Here is a 20605-nt window from a genome sequence, read left to right on the forward strand (position 1 = left end):
CCGTACCCGTCGCGGCCGTGTCAGTCCCCGTATCATCCCCACGAGTCGTGGACGGGGAGGAGGGCTTAACAGGGCGCGATGGCTGAAAAGGAGGTGGAGGGTGAATCTTCTCTTAGGGGGAGGGCTCCCAGAAGGGCCTGGCTCCGGGTCCTCCGTCGGGAGCGGTTCCTCCGCTGGTGGTAACAGCAGTCTCGTCCTTATCTCCGAGCATAAGGACTGTATAGCCAACAAAATGGCCGCCGAGTTGTCTTGCGGCGCTGGTTGAGGGGAGTCCGACGGGCGGTCAGGGGCCCCGTCGGCACCCTCGACGATATCGTCGTCTACTACGTCGGGATCCCTCCCGACGGGCTGGTCGTCTTCCACGCCAACGCTGTGGCTTAAGACCTCGATCAACTCTTCCTCCGAGGTTGAGGCCGAATCCACGACGACCTCCTGCCCCCCCTTTTTCTTCTCCGGAGGTTTCACGGGGGTCCTTTCGATGGGCATAAAAGAGGACTCCCTCCGCGGTGGCAGGGAGACTGAGCCCCGAGGTCGCCACCACTGGTGTAGCCTCCACAGGCTGAGCCAGGGCCGCCGCAACTGGCTCAATAGAGGCCTTGGCCGGATTAAGGCTTTCACCACCTTAGGTGGGGGGGGGGGGGGGGGGGGAAACACTGCCTCGCTCTCCCGCCGATGGGGCCTCCGTGCTCGACCGGGGCCTCTCCAGGAGCTTCGCCGGGTGCTCGGCCTTCCTCTTACCCGAACCAGAGCGTTGGCTCGTGGTTGATGGTACTGGGGAGGATGCGCCCTGCCTGGCGCCCATAGAGCCCGACCGTTCTGCGCTCCCGGTGCCAGCGAACTCTCGGTGCTTGGCCATGTTGGACCCCCGTCGCGTCTTCAAAGGTCTTAGAAGACCGCTCGGATTTCTTCTCGCCCAACAGGCTCTTCCCTTCCAGCCAGTTGGCGAGACGTTGATGGCAGTCCTTCATGGTCCGCTCCGACATATTGCCGCAAAACGCACAGTCCTTCTCCACATGCGTCTTGACCTCATGTAGGCAGTAAAGACAAAAGGAGTGTTCGTCCTCCTTAAAGACATTCTGACGCTGGCATCCAGGGCAAACCCGGGCTTTCCGGGCGTCGAGCTTCCCTTCTCCTGGGCCATGTCCGAGAAGGGCCTGAGAAACTTCTGGAGTCCTCCAAAAGCGTAGCTCGACGAAATCTTCACCCTTGAGGGCCGTAGATGAATCCGACACGGGTCCCCGTTGATCGGATGAAGGAGCTTGAGGCTCTTTGACCGAAAAATCGAAGTTTGAGTAAAACATGAAAAAAAAAGCACTAACGCTCGAGAGCAATAGCACGAGGATCCCAACACTTGAACGTGCGGTAAAAATCTGAAGATGGCTGCCAGAGGCGGGGCTTAGGTAGAGGGCAGTCATTGGCTGTGGTCAGTATGACGCAGAGATCAGTGATTGGTTACTACTACGAAAGACAGATCAGAAACGAAACTGATACTGGTTTTTTCTTTACCGAGGATTCCCAGCCTGACGGGGAATATTCATGAGCATGTGAATCCATGCCAGACCCCATGCTGGAGAAGGTATGGGATACCCCTGGCAGCAAAGACAAGCCTAGGCGCTCCGATACTATGATTATGGTTTGGCCCAAGATAAAACATTTTTAACCTAAATGACTTCCCTGGAAGGACTGTCCCCAGACCCAAAAAAGGAACCTTGATCTGTCAGTTACTCCAAAAGCCATGCACTGGTTGCAGTTGCAGACAGTCGATACAAATGTGCATCCTCTAAATAGCTCGTCTGTGAACCTCGTCAAAACACAAAAAAGCCTCCACGAACCTAAGGCAATGGCAGAAAGAAATATAAATAAATAAATATATAAAACAGGTTAACACCAAGGTATACACATGTATTCAGAAAGAAACGTAAAAAGCGTGAGCAGAGCAAGCGAATCGTAGCAAACCTAACTTCCATTCCTTATCATATGCGGTTTTAGAACTGGGAGGTTTAATCCAACAAAGGAAACGTCACCTACCATCAAAACAGCCATTTGGAATCTAGCTCTCGGAGTTTTCATTGGCGAAATGAAAGTCCAACAATCATTTCGAGGATCATAGCATTCAACTGTGCGAAGGCACTCTTCCCTGTTGTAGCCACCTGGCAAGAATAAAAAAAAACACATGCTTTACAAAATTTGACAATGGCAACACCACAACTAACATCATTTGTAGCTTTAAGCCTGCATTTGCGATGAATCGTGAATCGCCTTCAGCAACCCTTTTCTGATGGATACTACAAGGCATGTGTAAACACCCACAAGACAAACTAATAAGAAAACCTAGCCATCTCCGAGGGCACTGCTGCAACTCTAGGAGTTGAGCTATACAAAAGCTGTACATCTACATGACTGCATTACCCGTAACCACTGAACTGCCATGAATACCAACAGTGGCAAGCCAAAAAAAATTGAGCAATAGCCACCAAGCAAGTGCGGGAAGGCAGAAAGGAAGTACCTTGCAAGGATAGGGTGGGGGGCGGGTCGTTAGGGCGGGCCACTAACTGCAAGAACTAAGTCTTGGTAAGATCTTCTTCCCCATCCCCTAGCTAATAGTGTCCCAGGAATTCATTCAAACCCCCCCACCCCCCTGCTTGTGGTGGAGCGGAACTCAGACTTTGAAAGCTGCTCCAGTGGTAAAAAGGTAGAGGCAAATCCCACCAACATGAAGAGCAACACCAAATTTGATCTAAGGACCAGCCTTGAAGAGTCAAATGCGGACCTCACCAAGTGGAGAGGCCATAGGTTGGAGGCGCCCTAGGTTGGATTCAAAGTTCTGCTCGAACTATTTTGGTGAAAATAATTTGTTAAGGTCATTTATGCAGAGCCTTCTGGTGACGTGTGGAAACATCCATCCTTATGGCCAAGAGAGGGTTCCAACAGTTACTCAGCTTTTGAGTAGACGTGGCAAAGCAGTCCGGCATCACTCCAGGGAGCTGCATCGCAGGTACAGCAAGACCGCATCACCCAAGAAAGCCCCAACACAGTAATACAGAAAATGTATACCCAATTATAAAAAAAAACCACCAATTCCCCCAAAATATTTTGAGTTAGGCACAACACAGTATGCATACAAACAGTAAGACAGGCTTTAATACACTCACGCCTATGAATAAAACCTATCCCAGTGATCATCTACACAATACTAAAAAGGTGTAGCCAAGGAGTCCCAAGCAGCCAAATGCATTCGAATGTCCTGTAATTCAGGCCAGAACAATTGTTCTCTAACACATTAGGAAACACTGATAGCTAAAAAGAAAAATACACAGGAAGTATGCAATGAAAGTGCTCCAATTTCTAGCTTGAAAGCCAGCCCAGAGAGGATCAATGGACGCAGGATTTGGGTCAGTGAATAAACGGAAAATCTCAGTAGATATGAAAATCATTAACTACCAGCCAGGAGCAGAGGCAACAATCGAGAAGTCGCCAGAAAGACAGCAGAAACTGAGATTTTCATAAGGCCCTGTGGCCAGGGTCCTTGTGTACATCTTCCTTGCTTCAGTACTATCAAGTTCCTCCAGCTCAACAGGTTCCCAAAAGAAATAGCGTTGCTGAGGCCCAATTCATGGGAAGGGAAAGTGGGGTAGTGATCTACTACAGTACACACTGTTATCAATTGGCTCAAAACAACAAGTCTTTATATGAAGACAAAGCAAAGAGGACCAGGGAAGACTAGAAGAGCCAGCAACAGATTCCAACAGCCAAAATAAACCATGAGCAAGGACAAAGGGAGCAGCCGATACAGCCAACCCTGGTCCTGTGACGAAGCAGCCCATATTGTCATCAATTCAGGTGTGTATCTGAGGAATTGACAGCATCGCCCATTTTTTTAATGAAGCCAAGCCCCCCGCAGACACACATGGCATATAGTAAGGTACAAGTGGCAGCTATCTTAAGGAGACCCCATCCAGGTAATTTACTACTAGGTTAAAAAGGAGGAAAGTGCAGGATGATGGACTACAGTGTCTCGATTCTCCCTACATAGGAATCAAAGAAATACCTGAAGTAAAAGGGATGAATGCGAAGGAAGAGCGTGTTCCTGACAAAGTAGATTGATCTCGTTACCAGACCTGCAGGTGGTACAGCTAATTCCAAACCGCTTGTCAAGGTAGCAGGACAGCATCCTATTAATGCACTATGCTATTTAGATACCTATTCACTAATAACCTTCAGACATCACACAAGGGTTTTCCAATATCCCTGCATTATTGGCAGCTAGAGTGCCATTCAAAAATCTGACAGCATCTCTGGGAATGCCTTTTTTCAGCCAGTCCAAGGTTCCAGCAAGACAGTTGGAGCAAACATTTCACAAAACCAATACACTGCTGCTTTTTGACACTTACCTGCAGCAATTAACTTGCCATTCAGTTCTGCAGTTCCAAGTCCAGATCGAGCATACTTCATGGGAGACATGATCTTCTCAACAGGGTCCGACTGTACCTCAAAACTCATACTCTTGAGTAAACGTGGGGTACTAGTGGGGGAGCTTTGGGGGCTGTTGCGTCCATGCAGGAAAATCACACACAAAACACCATTCAAGACAGCAAGGCACAGGTAAGTGTTACCTAAAATGAAAAGAAAAATTGGAAACTTTCGAAAAGCTGTTCTTTTGCAGTGGACAGCTTCCACAGGCTTCACTTTAGAAAAGGCAGTCACTTGTGCAAGTCACAATTATTTCAAAGGACAATTACACTATTTTGAAAGACACTGGGTGAGGAATACACAATTTGAATATCGGTTATTAAATTTAGAAGTAGATTTAGCAAGTTGAAGGGTTGTAAAACGAGTACCTTCGTAGTATAATCCCACACAAAATCAAGCACGCAAGTGGAGAGCACTTACTTGAAGTCTTCTCTGAAGCAATGATTTTCCATTCATGTTTGGGGCTGTGCACCACAGCATGGGGGGAGAGACTTCCATTTATCTGCTTGTCGTTCTCACGTGGAGTTTTTTTCTGCAAAATCAAAAGGCAGCTACAGAAACCTAGCCAAACACCAAACACACACCACACTGAGCTATGCTTTAGTAAGGGTGAGCCCCAAACACCGCCAGAAATGTATTAAAGATATTTCCAGAGCTTGATTTATGGCACACCTAAATTATAGAATTGAAAGCAATCTTAGTACTGCATTCCAGCAAAGATGTTTGTATTAGGACTACTTTAAAAATAACAGAACATTTTTTGATCCTTACAGTTTAGCCACTCAAAACGTCCACTTATGCACCGACCGTGCAAATACCAAGTACATCACATAGTATGGATCTGATCAGGAGGCCTGTCCAAATGCCTCGCATGCCACAATCGGCACCGTTTACATTGCTTATAAATAAAACTGTCATTTAACCAGGCAAATTCTTTGTAATACAACAAGCAAGTAACCCAACACTGGTAGGGTTGAACACCAGAGTTGTACTAACATGTAATATTGAGCAGGAAGCAACATGCACATGCAAATACAAAAAGGAGTGCGCACTGCAAATGGCAACCAGCAAGATACTGCCAAGACAAACTTTCTTCTAGACAGAGGAAAGCAGCAGTTAGAATGTGCACAGGCAGTAGGAACAGAAACTAGAGTTCATTTACTGATCCAAGACAGCAGATCAGGAAGGTATGTTTCAGGTTTCACACCCTCGGTTAAACTCTTCCTTAGGATTGCCCAAAAGGGCCCCTCACTAATTCGTAATTAGTCTTTGGATACGTCACGTTGCTCGGAGGACGACACAAGGGCCCAGCCGATAACTGACCGGACTCTGGGAAAGGGGAGGGTTTGGACTAGTTTTAATAAATTCGAAATTGCTTAACTTCAACTCAGCCAAACTGTGGAAGCACATCTAGATTCAGCGCAGTGGTGTGCCACCTGTGCCCAATATAAGTCCCCAAACAGCCTCCTCAAATTGGGGCAGTTAAGAAAGTACCCTTTTCACAACTTTGCTCCATTGAGCCAGATTTGCATCACTACCCTGCTCATCTTGTTTACTTAATTGTGCATTAGTCTGTCTGGATGGCTATGAAAGGTGATTCACGACCTCCATTTTTAGAGCTTAGCACAGTGTCATCATGTATAATTTTTCTCCAAGTAACAGTGCACGGCATGCAGAATACTGTTGTGTTCTACTTAGATCTTCCCGAATTAGGCTAAGGATTCCCTTCAGATCGCCGGGCTCTTCAAGTGGTGGTTGTGACAGAGCAGCCCAGGCTCCATTCTACAGGAGTGAAGTGGTGAGAAAGTATACAATTCATTTAACCAACAAGCAAAAAGTCCACAACTTATAGAAATTATGGCATAAAAACAATTATAGGGGAGTGTATACACCATTTAAAATGATCAGGCAACTAGACCGTGCCAACAGAATAAGACAGTAGAAGGACCATAACAGTTCTCCCCATCTAGGCCAGCAAGATTCGAGACCAAGCGAGTGCAGATTTGGGTAGTCATTGGATGGAAAGTGACCCCTTAGAGCTCCGATGGAATGAAACCCAAAGATCATCCTTGGTGATGAAAATGGCCAGGAAAGAAGTGTACCTGCCCCAACTAGTGGACTAACAAGCTCTCTTATGGGCTACCTTGTTGCAGTCGTCGTTCCAAGTCCAGCCTGGGAACTTTGAGGATCTTCAGTTTGTACTACAAGACACCTGATCATGCATTTTGAGCCTTCTTGCCTTAACCGAAGCCATGCAAGGCCTGCTACTTTGTTCTTCCATTGAAGATCGCTGCCACAGAGAGACATTGGCGACTGTTGCAATCGGTCTTCGCTCACACCAGGGAAGTCTTCATTTCATCGCAAGAGAGTTCAGCAGGAAGGTGTTTGGAACGGAGATTCAAGCACTGACAATCCAAGACTAAATCCAGTGTCCAAAATTCACTTTTGCACCAGCGACCCCTGGTCCTCCTGCGATCAAAACCAAGTACAGAAGAAAAAGTCCAATGATTCCAGAACCTCAGCAGTGGTCTTGAGAAAGGGGGACGGGGGCGGATGGGGAGAGAGGGGTAAAGATAATCCAATGTCTGCCCACTGTGTATACTGTCCTTACTCGGGAGGATAGTTTAGGGGCAACGTGCTCGCCTTGGCAGCAAGACAGAGCGACACAGGTTCGATCCCCAGGTCCACACAGAAACCTCTGGGTATTAAGCGCATTATAAATAACCTATCATTATTGCTCTACCTTTCCTGACCTAGATCAGCGGATGTCGTCTTGTCATGGATTCTCTTATGAAGTAAGACTGAATAAGCTATTTACCTGAAACTCAAAACTTTGAAGATTCAACCACTGGCACTGTCCAATCACCTAGTAAACCTAACTTGGAACAGATTACTTGCGTGCTAGAGAACTGTTAGTTCTCTAGTGATACTGTGTTTCATGCATCCCAGTACTGTAGCTGCATTGTTCTGGTTTTGAATACGCATTTCCATCTTCTCCCAAGAAGATAAGTATTTCATAGTGTGACAATACTTCCACAAACGTGACATTGCTTGGTGCATATTCTGAAGTCCTTCGTATGTTTGTATTTACCAGTCGAACTGTGGGAGAATTCTCAATTCTGTGTCATTTCACTTCTACCGTAGAGACCCCCAGTTCTTTTGCTGGACTTTAGGACTATTTTTATCCTGAGAGAGACACTCCCTCATGTATTTTGGACACTGACAAACACCATAGCCATCATTTTGCATTGTGACACAACCAGTGCAGTGTCACAGTTAAGTCCTTTGGAGTTCTGTTAATGTTTAACTACATTCTCTTGGATACGTTTCAGAGTAGTAAAGTGAAATTGACTTTACCCGAGTGCTGGATGGGTTACCTAGCATCCCTTTCAGGGCAGTGGTTTGTTTTTCCTACCATTGTGCGTTTTAACCGCAGGCTGAATCCTCAGCTGCAGTATCGCACCCATGGGCGTCCATTTTGTAAAAATGGCAGTGGTCTTTTTCCCACCATTTCGTGTTGGAAAGGTGCATCGAGATTTACTCTGCGAGTCAAACAAGGTTTGGCCCCCTTAGTTTTGGGCGGGAGTCACTGGTGTCTGGCAGGAAGCGAGGGAGGTTCCCAAAACTCCTGCTTAGTCTCCTTGGTTACAGGAATGCACCCAAAAGGTGATTGGCTGGCTGTCCTTTGAGGGCAGCCACCCTGCCTTGTCGACAGCTAGGCTGTCAATTAATGGGACAAACGTGAGGTCTTTCAAAAGTAAGGCAGAGTTGACCACTGGATGAAGGAACCAAAGAAGAAACTGGACGAGATGTTTGCTGCACCCTCCTGGACAGTTGGTTTGCCTGCTGAAGCCCTGCTGCAGTGCTCAAGTTCTTCCTGAATTTCTAAAGAGAGAGAAGCCCGGAAAGGACGACCCCTTGGGCTGGTGGGACCAGTGAACCCAAAGGCAAACGTGACTGGGTACCCCTGACCGACCCCCCACCCTCCCCCTCGCCCCCCAGCTGTACTTGCTGCTGCAGAAACGAGTGCCAGGGAACAGAAACACCATACTAAGAGTGCATTGAGCTCCAGGAAGATCCTCCGGACTCCCTCAAAGGACTAACCAAGCCTGAGATACCTCAGGGCTGGACTCCAGAAGCAAGGAAGGTGTCCAAGAATTGCAGTGGTGCTATTTGCAAGTAGCTGAAACCACAAAGTGCCGCTGATCTGAATTGTGCCCATTGCTGCCGCCGACCTTCCGACTAATGCAGGAGGCCCCAGACATCCTCCTCGTCCCCAACGGAGGCCCAGGAACAGGATCTGCATAACTACAACACAAACAGAAGCGAGCTGGACCCTTTTCTTCAGACTCAAGATACTTTGTAACTAGGGGTACATGCTTCTTGTGTGTAGCTTGCTCTCACTTGAGACTTGCATTGGCTGCCCTGCAGAGTTGCTTGCATATTTGCTTCTCACTAGCCACCCAGCTTGTGGCCCAACAGCGATTCTTTTTTACTACAAAACGAACATTGTGCAAGACGTGCCATCTTCAAGAAATGCCTTCGCTCTCCTAGTCTTTGCTCAATTGACATTGGCTGTCCTGGCTCACTGGACTAGTTTTACCCTCCGACTGTGTTAAACTATCTTCCAAAGAGGAGGTGGGGGCGTGGCTTGGCAGCCACGGAGTAGGCTGCTCCATTAGTGTGCTCCTCTATCCAACAAATGATCCGTGTGAGAGCATGCTTGCTGACCGCCTATTTCAACAAAAAAACGAGGCAGGAATAAAATGGGAACGGGAGCTGCATCTAAAGCAACTTTCCGCAAACAGATCGACAGCTGAGATAAAAGTTGATACTTGTAGCCCCCGACGGCTGATGGGAGGCTGGTGGCAAGATAGGAGTTGCTGGGAGGCCGCACCGCGCCTGCCATGAGAAGCGCTGCATCAGTGAATGGGCGCTTATATTAAGGACAACTGGCATATCCGAGGAGGAAAGGAAGGGCTGGATCGAAGTGGGGGGGGAACCCTGATTTTGGAATAAGCGCAAGCACAAGCTGCGCTGCAGAGCCCGGGGCCCTCCAGGACACAGATGCCGGGTGCCCGTGAGGAGAGCTTGCATGACTGATGCAGGCGCTGCAACAGAAAGGGACTAACAGAATGCATAGCGAATGCCATTGCCATAAGCCGCAGCACATAATGTTGCAACAAGATGCTACCCATATCAGGGCGGTATCCCTCCTGTGGCAAGGAGGCATTGCAGGGACATGTCCCGAAGAGGCCCATGAGAGCGGTATCAACCTCAAGACACCACAGAGGTGGCACTGTTCCAGGCGCACACCAGGACAAAGTGGCGCACATAGTGATAGCGCCTGGAACACGCAGGCAAAAGCCATGCACTGCAGGGCAGAAGTCTCAAGAGACAGAGGGCCACACCACGGTGGGAGACGCACCAGCAACAAACATGGTGAAGCACAGTGGGATGTCACAAAGATTAAACAGTGGTGACGGCCGGGGTGAAGGGAAGAAAAGAAATCCCACAAAAAAGGTGCAGGGAGCCCCCACAGAGCTCCTAGTCCGGAGCAGCTAGCGCCCAGCCTGCTAGCCAGCCAGCGCATAAGCCCAGGGCGAGGCCTGGACTTCCTGAGCATAATAACTCTGCTTGGGCACGGAAGGCGCACATGGCATATACACCAAGTGGAAAATGAAATGGAAGAACAGGGGCAACAGATGTGAGGCAGTGGCCCTGAGCTGGCTACGAAATGGTGGCTGCTAAGTGACTGAACAAAGGAACGGAGTCACTGAAGCTAGCGCGGAGGAGGACTGGAACAGTGCGACTGGCTACACCATAGGAGGCCCTCAGCCATGGGAAGAAACTGCGAGGGTGCAAAAGACTTGCGCTGCTGGAGAAACGGATCCTGGAGTAAAAACAGGGCAGAAAATGTCTGTAAGAGGAGGCAAAGCCAGGGGTAAGCAGCCCACACTGGACATCTTAGCTAAGCCACAGCAGGCTACCCCTATGCAAGGTATGGCTACGGCATCTGCAGTACAGGCATCGCCAAATGATAACCACTTGATCTTAACAGCCATCATGGAACTGAAAACCTCATGGGGAACAACAATGGCAGATCTGAGTACTGCGCTAGAAACCAAGATAGACGCGGTGGGGATAGAGGTCAATCTGCTACACTAGGCTGTTAGAGACAGCGCGCGGCTGGATTGAAATACATGCTCTTGTATCCCACAAAGCTCAAGCGCTTTTAACACCCGAGGGCGCAGCGACATGGTTGGACGCACATGGCTGTCCGAAAAGAGATGAGGAGCAAGGCCGAGGAACACAATAAGCGATTAAACAGCCATGCATGATAACAGGTGGGGGGCCGGAGGCAGAGATAGAACAGATCACAATGGTGCAGCTAGAGAAGATAGCAATGGGAAACTAACATGTGACATTTGAACACGCTGGACTGGAATATAGAATGCAATATGGGTGGGGTTAGGCGCGTTTAGCTTGATCAAAAAAGGAGTAGGAGGCACCCTACCCCGAGGAAGTAGAATAGGACCACCACCAGGGCGACTATCCCCCTGCTGAGCAGCGAGTACAGCAACAGCCAGAAAAGGGGCTAGATACGGGGGCGCCTTAGATCCAGGGATGGAGCTAGGCAACAGTGGGGGGAGGCGGTATATGTATGAGGGGGTTGAAGGGCGAGTTGGTGCTGGGAAGTGTTTATAGTTGGGCAAGTTTGTATTGAGAACAAGCCTACATGTAAGGAGGGGAAACTCAGACACGGACTGCATTTGCGAGGGAGGAGCGGTATCCCAATTGTCATGGGGGATCTTAAAGTAGTTACTTGGAATGTTAGGGGGCTCAATAGCCATTTAAAAATTAAGGTAATGATGCATCTGCGTAGGTAGAAAATAGACAGCCTTGATACAAGAAACTCACCTCACAAGAAAAGCTGGAGGTTGTCCGGAAGAAGTGGAAGGGGACTGTTGTAGGCGCAGCATGCTCGGCCTATGCTATAGGGGTGATTACCTGGGTTGCACCGCATGTCCTGTTTCAGCTGTTGTAATCTACAGTTGAAACAGCCGGGAGGATGGTTATAATAAGAGGGCTGGTGGAAAACAAGGAAATATGTATTAAACACACATATGCCCCGAATCAGGACGTGGCGGCATACTTTAGGACCCTATATAATAAACTAAGCATGTGCTTAGGGGGGCAGTGATTTGGGGAGGAGAGTTTAACTGCGCACGAAACCCAAAAATAGACAGATCGGATGGCAAAATAGATAAACCCACTCCAGCCGCTAGGACACTGCAATCACCATTAACGGATTTTGGGTTCGAGGATGCATGAGGTCGCACCATCGGCAGGACAGTCGCATTATTCAGCTCCACAAAATGTACACACCAGGCTGGACTAGCCGCTGATACTGGTATGGCAATACTGACCCCTGAGAGCAAAGATACCAACATGGCGCCTCAGAGCAGCGGCGTTGAAAAAATTTTTTTTTTTTTTGGGGAGGACATGAGGAAATAAGCTATTTGGAGATCAACACTGGCAGCGTTGAGACAGCAGGCATGCTTGGGAAGCCTTTAAAGTGGTAGTGAGGGGGATAGCCATAGCCAAGTCCAAGGGACCACAAGGAGAGATCTTAGTCGGACTACAAGAAGCAGAAACGGAGCTAGAAATAGCATTTAGAGGGGGGGGCGCAATACCAAGGAAGATAATGAAGAAAATGCTCAGGCTGCAACAGAAATGCGTGGGACATGGAGATTCAACTATAAAAAAGTACACAGAGAAACATACAGGAGGGGACAAACCAGGAAGAGCCCTGGCATGGCTATATAAGAGCGAGACCCCTAGACCCATGATCAGAACGATAAAGGATGATGGAGGCATAGTGGACACCCAAGAAGGCGTTAATCAGGAATTTGCAGATTACCAAATCCTGTACGGAGATGAAGAGGAAAGTGAGTAACACTGGCGGGTATTGGATTGCTGCAGATTAGCAAGAGGAGGTGGACGCTCCGATACTCTACAGGAGCTGGAAGATGTAGTGATGCAGCTACCCACCAGCAAGACTCTGGGCCGATGGACTCCCTAGTGAATATGTACAAGAATAAGGTGCTCCCGCCCCGCCCCTGCTTTTAGAGATGCTAAACGAGGCATACAAAGTGGGAAGGCTACCAGAGTCCCTAAAAGGGGCAATTATCATACCACTCCCCAAACAAGCCTGGCTATGATTGCGGCTCATACAGACCCCTATCAATGTTGAATCAGGATAGTAAAATATTAGAGGTCCTGGCAAACAGAATGAGGAGTATCATTGATAAATACACACACCCACACCCCGATCAGACTGGCTATGTCCCCAATAGGAACAAAACCAACAATCTCAGACGACTCCGAATCATTGGACACGCAAACGGGGATGCGGGCAAAATGGCAATTCGCTGGATGCAATAAATGCCTTTGGTCAAATGGCCATTTACCAACTATGGAATAGGACCTGGATATCTCAAATGGGCCAATTATAGAGCGCGCGGCTGGCTAGGGTTAAAACAGGAGCGGTAATATCAGAGAGGTGGCAACTCAGAGGCACTAGGCAGGGATACCCATGGTCCCCCCCAATGCTGTACATTTTGGCCCTAGAGCCCCTGGCGATCTACCAGAGGCAACAGTATGACATAATAGGCATCACCATAAAAGGGGAACCACATTTAATTTCCTTGTACGCTGACGGTATGTTGTATCTACGTTACCCGTAAGAAAATCTCCAGTATGTTCTGGAAGTGATGGAGCGATTTGCAAGGCTTTCAGGCATAGCTGTGAACCCCAAAAAAAAAAATATTTCCACTGGGCAGATATCTTGGGATAGATATACGGTGTAAGCAGAGCATCAATATGAACTGAGAAAGCCATCAAGAATATTGAATAGTATGAAGTTCTGGGTGAAGCTCCCCTTGGCGATGATGGGAAGAGGGGCAATACTATGGTGGTCCTGCTGTTGCACTATTTTGGGAACATCCCATTCTTGATATCTAGGCGATTCTTTGCCAGGATAAACAGCACATGCAGGGAATTCCTCTGGCATGGGAGGAGGAACAGAGTGGGCTACAAAACTCACGAGAAAGGGGGTATAAAACTGCTAAACTATGAAATTACATAGCAAGTCAGCTGCAATATGTAGCCAAATGGCTCTCTGAAGAAGCAACCTCAGAATCCAAGCTGTTCGGATTGGACTGTGCCCCATTCTTCCTAAAAGAAAGAATGTGGTTGTCCAGATCGGATATGGAAGGATGCCCAAAGATGAGGATACTTGGTGGGAGATGGCATAGAGCCAATCAGATAAGGAACAAGTTACTTACCTGTAACTGTTGTTCTCCAGCATGGGTCTGGCATGGATTCACATGCTCATGAATATTCCCCGTCGTCAGGCTGGGAATCCTCGGTAAAGAAAAAACCAGTATCAGTTTCGTTTCTGATCTGTCTTTCGTAGTAGTAACCAATCACTGATCTCTGCGTCATACTGACCACAGCCAATGACTGCCGTCTACCTAAGCCCCGCCTCTGGCAGCCATCTTCAGATTTGGTAGCACATGACGTGGCAGTATGACCAAGTGAAGAGCCGCAGAGGGGTAGGCGGGGGGGGGTTCGCATGTGAATCCATGCCAGACCCATGCTGGAGAACAACAGTTACAGGTAAGTAACTTGTTCCTTCTCCAGCATGGGGTCTGGCATGGATTCACATGCTCATGAATAAAGAATACATAGCAGTACACACATGCACAGCCACGGGAGGTGGCTAAGGCTCAACATTAAGCAAATCTTACCTCCTCACCAGGCTCACCGTAGGCGAACAGGTTGCGCAGCACTGCTTGGCCGACCCTGGACTCCTCCCTGGAAACCCGATCGACGCAGTAGAATTTCGTGAAGGTGTGCGTCGACCTCCACGTAGCAGCCCTGCAGATGTCCAGCAAGGGCACACCAGATAGGAACGCCGTGGTAGCTGCGATCGCTCTGGTGGAATGGGCTCTCGGACGGCCAGGCAGGGGTCGGTTTGCCAACCGATGACAGTACATGATACAGCCGGAGAGCCATCTGGAAATGGAAGCCTTCGAGAGAGCCTTCCCCTGATTGACAGGTCCAAAGTTCACAAAGAGTTGTGACGTCTTCCGAAAACCCTTCGTGCGGTCCACGTAGAACTTCAGCGCTCTAGCCACATCCAGCGAGTGCAGAGTCCTCTCAGCCGGCGAAGGGAAGAAAACAAGCAACACCAAGGGTTCGTTGAGGTGGAAGTCCGACGGCACCTTGGGCATGAAGGAGGGGTGCGTCCTGAGCACTACCCATGTCGTGAAAAGTCAAGTACGAGACCTTGCAGGAAAGGGCCTGGATCGCTCCCACCCGTCGTGCGGAGGTGATGGCCACAAGAAACGCGGTTTTCCACGACAAGAACTTCAACAGGGCCGAGTTCAGAGGCTCGAACGGAGGTCCCATGAGCTTGGTCAGCACCACGTTGAGCTCCCACGCCGGGGCCGGAGCCTTCACCGGCGGGAACAATCTGAACAGTCCCTTCATGAACTCTTTCACCAGACTATGAGACCACAAGGACGTCCGCCCGTGGTTCTGGTGTATCGGGAGATCGCAGCAAGATTAATCTTGATGGACGCGTGCGCCAGTCCAGCTTTGGCCAGCGTCCGTAGGTATGGCAGTACTTGGGGAGCCGTAATCCGCAGAGGGTTAATCTTCTTTGCGTGGCACCAGACAGAGAACCTCTTCCATTTGTGTCCGTAGCATTTAAGAGTTGAGGACGCCCTGGCCTTTGCAAGAATCTCTGCAGTCGGCCGGTATGTCGTATCCTCCAAACTCTAACGCTACAGGAGCCAGGCCTGCAAGTTCAGCGACTTCGGGTCGTGATGGAGGATGGCGCCTCCTTCCCTGGAGAGCAGTTCCGCGTCCACTGGCAGCTTGATTGACGGGACGCTGACAAATCCAGAAGGTCCCGGAACCATATCTGCCTCGGCCACGCAGGTGCGACGAGGATCATCCTGCACCAGGACTTCGAGCTGGTTGATGAGCTGGATCAGTAATGGAAATGCAGGGACCGCGTATAGGAACAGGCCCTCCCAGGGGAACGAGAGAAGCATCACCCATGCTCCTCGGCTGGGGAAACCTGCTGGCGAACCTCCGGCCGGAAGAGGCGGTCCACTAGATCCTGTCGTAGTTCCCCACTTGTGGCACGAGCGCAGCTCCCTACTGAGTGAGTCGGCGATGGTGTTTTTTTTATCCCTGCCAGATAAAACGGCACCAGAAACATCCTTTGGGCGACGGCCCAATGCCACAGATCCTGCGCCTCCCTGGACAGGGCTGGGGACCTGGTTCCGCCCTATTTCCTGATGTAGAACATGGTGGTGGTGTCGGTTAAGATCCTCACCACTTTGCCCTTGAGGGACGGAAGGAAGGACCTGAGGGCCCAAAACACTGCAGAGCTCCAGGACGTTGATATGGAGGGCCTTCTCCGTCGTGAGCCAAAGGCCTCTCGCGTGCAGATTCTCGGAGTGCGCGCCCCACCCTTCCAGGGAGGCATCCGTGGTCACTGTCTCCTGGTGGCCGGGGGTCTCCTGGTGGCCGGGGGTCTCCTGGTGGCCGGGGGTCTGGAAGTCCATGCCCGCCGTGAGATGTGCGCGGGTGCCCCACCACCGGATCGCTCGTCGGAAACCCTCGTCGAGTGTGATCCTCTCCTCGAAGCTGCCCGTCGTCTGGATCCAGCGCGCGTCCAGGAACTCCTGCAACGGGCGCATCCGGAGCCTGCACAGGGGGGGGATGAGGTAAATGCAAGAAGACATCATTCCGAGGAGGGACTTGATGGACCTCACTCTGTCCGCGTCCGCAACCAGCATCCGTTGTACCTTGCCCAGAATGGCCCTCGTCCTTTCCTCCGACGGGGAGGCCAGAAGCGACACTGTCGAGCTTCGCTCCCAGAAACAGTGCGTCTTGTGCGGGCACCAGGTGGGACTTAGTTTACAGAGAATCCCAGGTCCGTGAGAAGTTGGACGGTCCTTGCCGTGTGCTCCACGGCGAGCTCCCTCGTCTTGGCTCGGATGAGCCAGTCGTCCAGGTAGGGGTAGACGTGGATCCCCTCTCGGCGCAGCTGCGCCGCCACTGGTGCGAGGCACTTGGTGAACACCCTGGGTGCCGACCTTAGTCCGAAGGGAAGGGCTCTGAACTGATAGTGACGCCCTTGGACCACGAACCTGAGAAACTTTCGGTGTCCCTTTAGGATGGGAATATGGAAGTAGGCATCCTCCAAATCCAACGACAGGAAATCGCCCTCCTCCAGCTGACCCAGGACGTGTTGGAGGGTGACCATCCGGAACTTCTGTGCCTTGATGAATTTGTTCAGTCGTCGTAGGTCCAGGATGGGACACCATCCTCCAGTCTTCTTCACGAGGAAGCATCTTGAGTAAACCCCGGAGCCCCGAAGCCTCTTTGGGACAAGCTCGATGGCGCCCTTCCTGAGCATCGCCTTTACCTCCAAGAGAAGTTGAGGGACGCGCGGGCACCTTCTTTGAAACTCGAGCGCGTGACCCTGGGCTAGGGCGTCCAGCACCCAACGGTCGGTGGAGATGGACTCCCACACGTTGACGAAGTTTGCCAGCCGGCCTCCCACCGGGGTGCTTCGGTGGGGGCCCCGACCCCACGGCCGGTTCAGTCCTGCTTCGACAAGGCTTTGCCGCCTTGACGACGACGTCCGCCTGACTTGCCTCGTCCCCTGTAAGCTTCCTGCGACGATGAACAGGCCGCTTGACGGTAGGTGGAAAATTCACCGCCGGAACCTTTGGAGGCACCCTTGCCTCCGCCGCTCCGAAAGGGCGGCCGCCGTTGCTGGAGAACCCCAAGAGCCCGGGCCGTCTCCGCTGCTGTTTTCCCAAACAGGTTGTTTCCATCGAAGGGCATGTCCAAGACTCTGGTCTGCACGTCTTGACGGAAGTCAGTAGCCTTGAGCCATCCACGCCGCCTAAGGCACAAGCCGTTGCCCAACTGGCGAAATCCAGTGTCGGCGATGTCCGTCGCAATCGTAATGGCGTGGTCCTACGCCACCTCACCTTCCTGCAAGATCTCTAGGGCATCCGCCCTCTTGTCGTCCGGTAGGAAGTCCAGCAGGGGGGCCAGTTTGTACCACAGCTCCCCGTCGTAGCGGGCTACGATAGCCAAGGCGTTGGCCGCCTTAATAGTCGCTGCAGACGAGATGACCCTGCGTCCCATCGTATCCAATTTCTTTCCCTCGCCGTCCGGCGGGGAAGTCGACGTAGAGGCCGCACCCCCCCCCCCCAGGCTTTCTTCCTGGCTGCCGCAGAGACGACGGAGTCCGGGTCGGCTGTGCCCGGAGGCACAAGGGGGCCGCGTCCGGGACCCAGTACCTTCTTGTACCGATCCCTTCTAGCCAGCGTCATGGATGGGTTCTTGAGGAGGTTCGAGGCCCTCATCCCAAATATCATCTAGTAGAGGCACGGAGAGGACCATCTTCCTCTTGGCCTCGCGCCGTTGATAAAGGAAACCTTCCTTCTCCTCCTCCGGGCAGAGCTGGAAGAGCTCGGATGCCCTGGCGATCATGGAGTGAAACGATCCAATCTCGTCGGGCGGGGAAGCCCGGGTGGGAGGTGACGACGGCAGATCCTCGTCGTAAACCTAGTCGTCCGTACCCGTCGCGGCTGTGTCAGTCCCCGTATCATCCCCACGAGTCGTGGACGGGGAGGAGGGCTGAACAGGGCGCGATGGCTGAAAAGGAGGTGGAGGGTGAATCCCTCTTAGGGGGAGGGCTCCCAGAAGGGCCTGGCTCCGGGTCCCCCGTCGGGAGCGGTTCCTCCGCTGGTGGTAACGGCAGTCTCGTCCTTATCTCCGAGCACAAGGACTGTATAGCCAACAAAATGGCCACCAAGTTGTCTTGCGGCGCTGGTTGAGGGGAGTCCGACAGGCGTCAGGGGGCCCGTCGGCACCCTCGACGATATTGTCGTCTCCTACGCCAGGATCCCTCCCGACGGGCTGGTCTTCCACGCCAACGCCGGGGCTTAAGACCTCGATCAGCTCTTCCTCAGAGGTTGAGGCCGAATCCACGACGACCTCCTGCCCCCCCCCTTTTTCTTCTCCGGATGTTTCACAGGGGTCCTGTTGATGGGCATAAAAGAGGACTCCCTCCGCGGTGGCAGGGAGACTGAGCCCCGAGGTCAGGGGGGTTGGGGGGAACACTGCCTCGCTCTCCTTCCGATGGGGCCTTCGAGCTCGACCCGGGCCTCTCCAGGAGCTTCGCCGGGTGCTCGGCCTTCCTCTTACCCAAACCAGAGCGTTGGCTCATGGTTGATGGTGCCGGGGAGGATGCGCCCTGCCTGGTGCCCGTAGAGCCCGACCGTTCGGCGCTCCCAGTGCCAGCGGACTCGCAGTGCTTGGCCTTGTGTTGGACCCCCATCGCCGGGGCGTCCTCAAAGGTCTTAGAAGACTGCTCGGATTTCTTCTCGCCCGACGGGCTCTTCCCTTCCAGCCAGTTGGCGAGACGTTGATGGCAGTCCTTCATGGCAGTCCTTCATGGTCCGCTCCGACATATTGCCGCAAAATGCAGTCCTCCACGTGCGTCTTGTCCTCATGTAGGCAGTAAAGACAAAAGGAGTGTTAGTCCTCCTTAAAGACATTCTGAAGCTGGCATCCAGGGCAGACCCTGAACAGCTTTCCAGGCGTCGAGCTTCCCTTCTCCTGGGTCATGTCCGAGATGGGCCTGAGAAACTTTGAGTCCTCCAAAAGCGTAGCTCGACGAAATCTTCACCCTTGAGGGGCGTAGACAAATCCGACACGGGTCCCCGTTGATCGGATGAAGAATCGGTGGAGCTTGAGGCTCTTTCTGACCAAAAAAAAAAAAAAAAAAAAAAAAAAAAAAAAAAAAAAATCGAAGTTTGAGAAAAAACGTGAAAAAAATGCACTAACGCTCGAGAGCAATAGCACGAGGATCCCAACACTTGAACGTGCGGTAAAAATCTGAAGATGGCTGCCAGAGGCGGGGCTTAGGTAGAGGGCAGTCATTGGCTGTGGTCAGTATGACGCAGAGATCAGTGATTGGTTACTACTACGAAAGACAGATCAGAAACGAAACTGATTGTGGTTTTTTCTTTACCGAGGATTCCCAGCCTGACGGGGAATATTCTTGAGCATGTGAATCCATGCCAGACCCCATGCTGGAGAATGGGGAATCCATCCCCGTGTTCCCCACAAGTGTCATTAGTTGCACTGGAGGGAAAAGAAAAGCAACTAAGACTGAAGATCAGGAAGCACTGGGCACCGGTGGGGATAGCAACAATGGGCAACATGTGGCAAGAGGAGAGTATAAGAGGAGAGTATAAAGGACTGAGGGTTTGGTGGAGGAAACAGGGTTACATACGGGACATAATATCTAGGGTGGTGCGGCAAATCAAAGACACATGGTCCGAAGTAGTACTAGAAGAACCGGACTCCACCATAGATGCAATATATGACATAGCAGAAGGGTGACATGAGATATCTAGAATATATGAGCTGATGTCCAAAGTGGGGAAAGGAAGTGGTACAACTGAGACTGGACTGGGAAGAGGAAGTGGGTGCCCCAATGAGTGATGGATGTGGGAACGAGCCCAAGGGTACCACAAAAGTGTCAAGTGCAAGACTACAACAGATACAATTATATAACCCACAGGGCGTATATGACACCCCAGAGGATAGCCAAATTCAAAAACACAGGACGACAATCATGCCCCAAATGTAACAAAGAAAACGCCAGAATGGTACACATGTTCTGGTCATGTCCAGTAAGAGATTTTGGGGAGAAATAGCACATAGGCTGGAAGAAAAAGGGATTAAGATATGGTGGATACAGTGTGGGCTTGCCTGATAGGAGGGTTTCCTAGACCACGTAAACTCAAGCATGCGTGTAAACTGAAAGACATGGCGTACATACTTGCAAAGAGACGAAATCACTATGGGGTGGAAGACATGCCATAGACCAAGAATAGAAGTATGGTGGAAAGACCTACGGAAATGGGCAGGGGCTGAAACAGTATGGCAGGAAGCAAGCAATCCTGGGAAGGGAGAGTGATGAAACCTTGATAACTAATAGCTGCATTTGGGCCCATGC

The 20605-nt window shown here is 51.0% G+C and overlaps 1 protein-coding gene across 2 annotated transcripts in view; it reads right to left on the bottom strand.

Annotated features, from left to right (window-relative positions):
- The window catches only part of IVNS1ABP (influenza virus NS1A binding protein), a 58888-nt gene that overhangs the window by 17302 nt on the left and 20981 nt on the right, over nucleotides 1-20605 (bottom strand). For both annotated transcript variants that reach the window (XM_069641362.1, XM_069641363.1), the window contains exons 9-11: nucleotides 4891-5002; nucleotides 4392-4613; nucleotides 2029-2150 (exon numbers count right to left, since the gene is read on the bottom strand). In XM_069641362.1, the coding sequence (XP_069497463.1) occupies nucleotides 2029-2150; nucleotides 4392-4613; nucleotides 4891-5002 (456 nt within the window). The remainder of the gene's footprint in view (nucleotides 1-2028; nucleotides 2151-4391; nucleotides 4614-4890; nucleotides 5003-20605) is intronic.

The sequence above is a fragment of the Ambystoma mexicanum genome, chromosome 1q (assembly GCF_040938575.1).
Source record: "Ambystoma mexicanum isolate Mex_15411 chromosome 1q, UKY_AmexF1_1, whole genome shotgun sequence".
NCBI lineage: Eukaryota > Metazoa > Chordata > Amphibia > Caudata > Ambystomatidae > Ambystoma > Ambystoma mexicanum.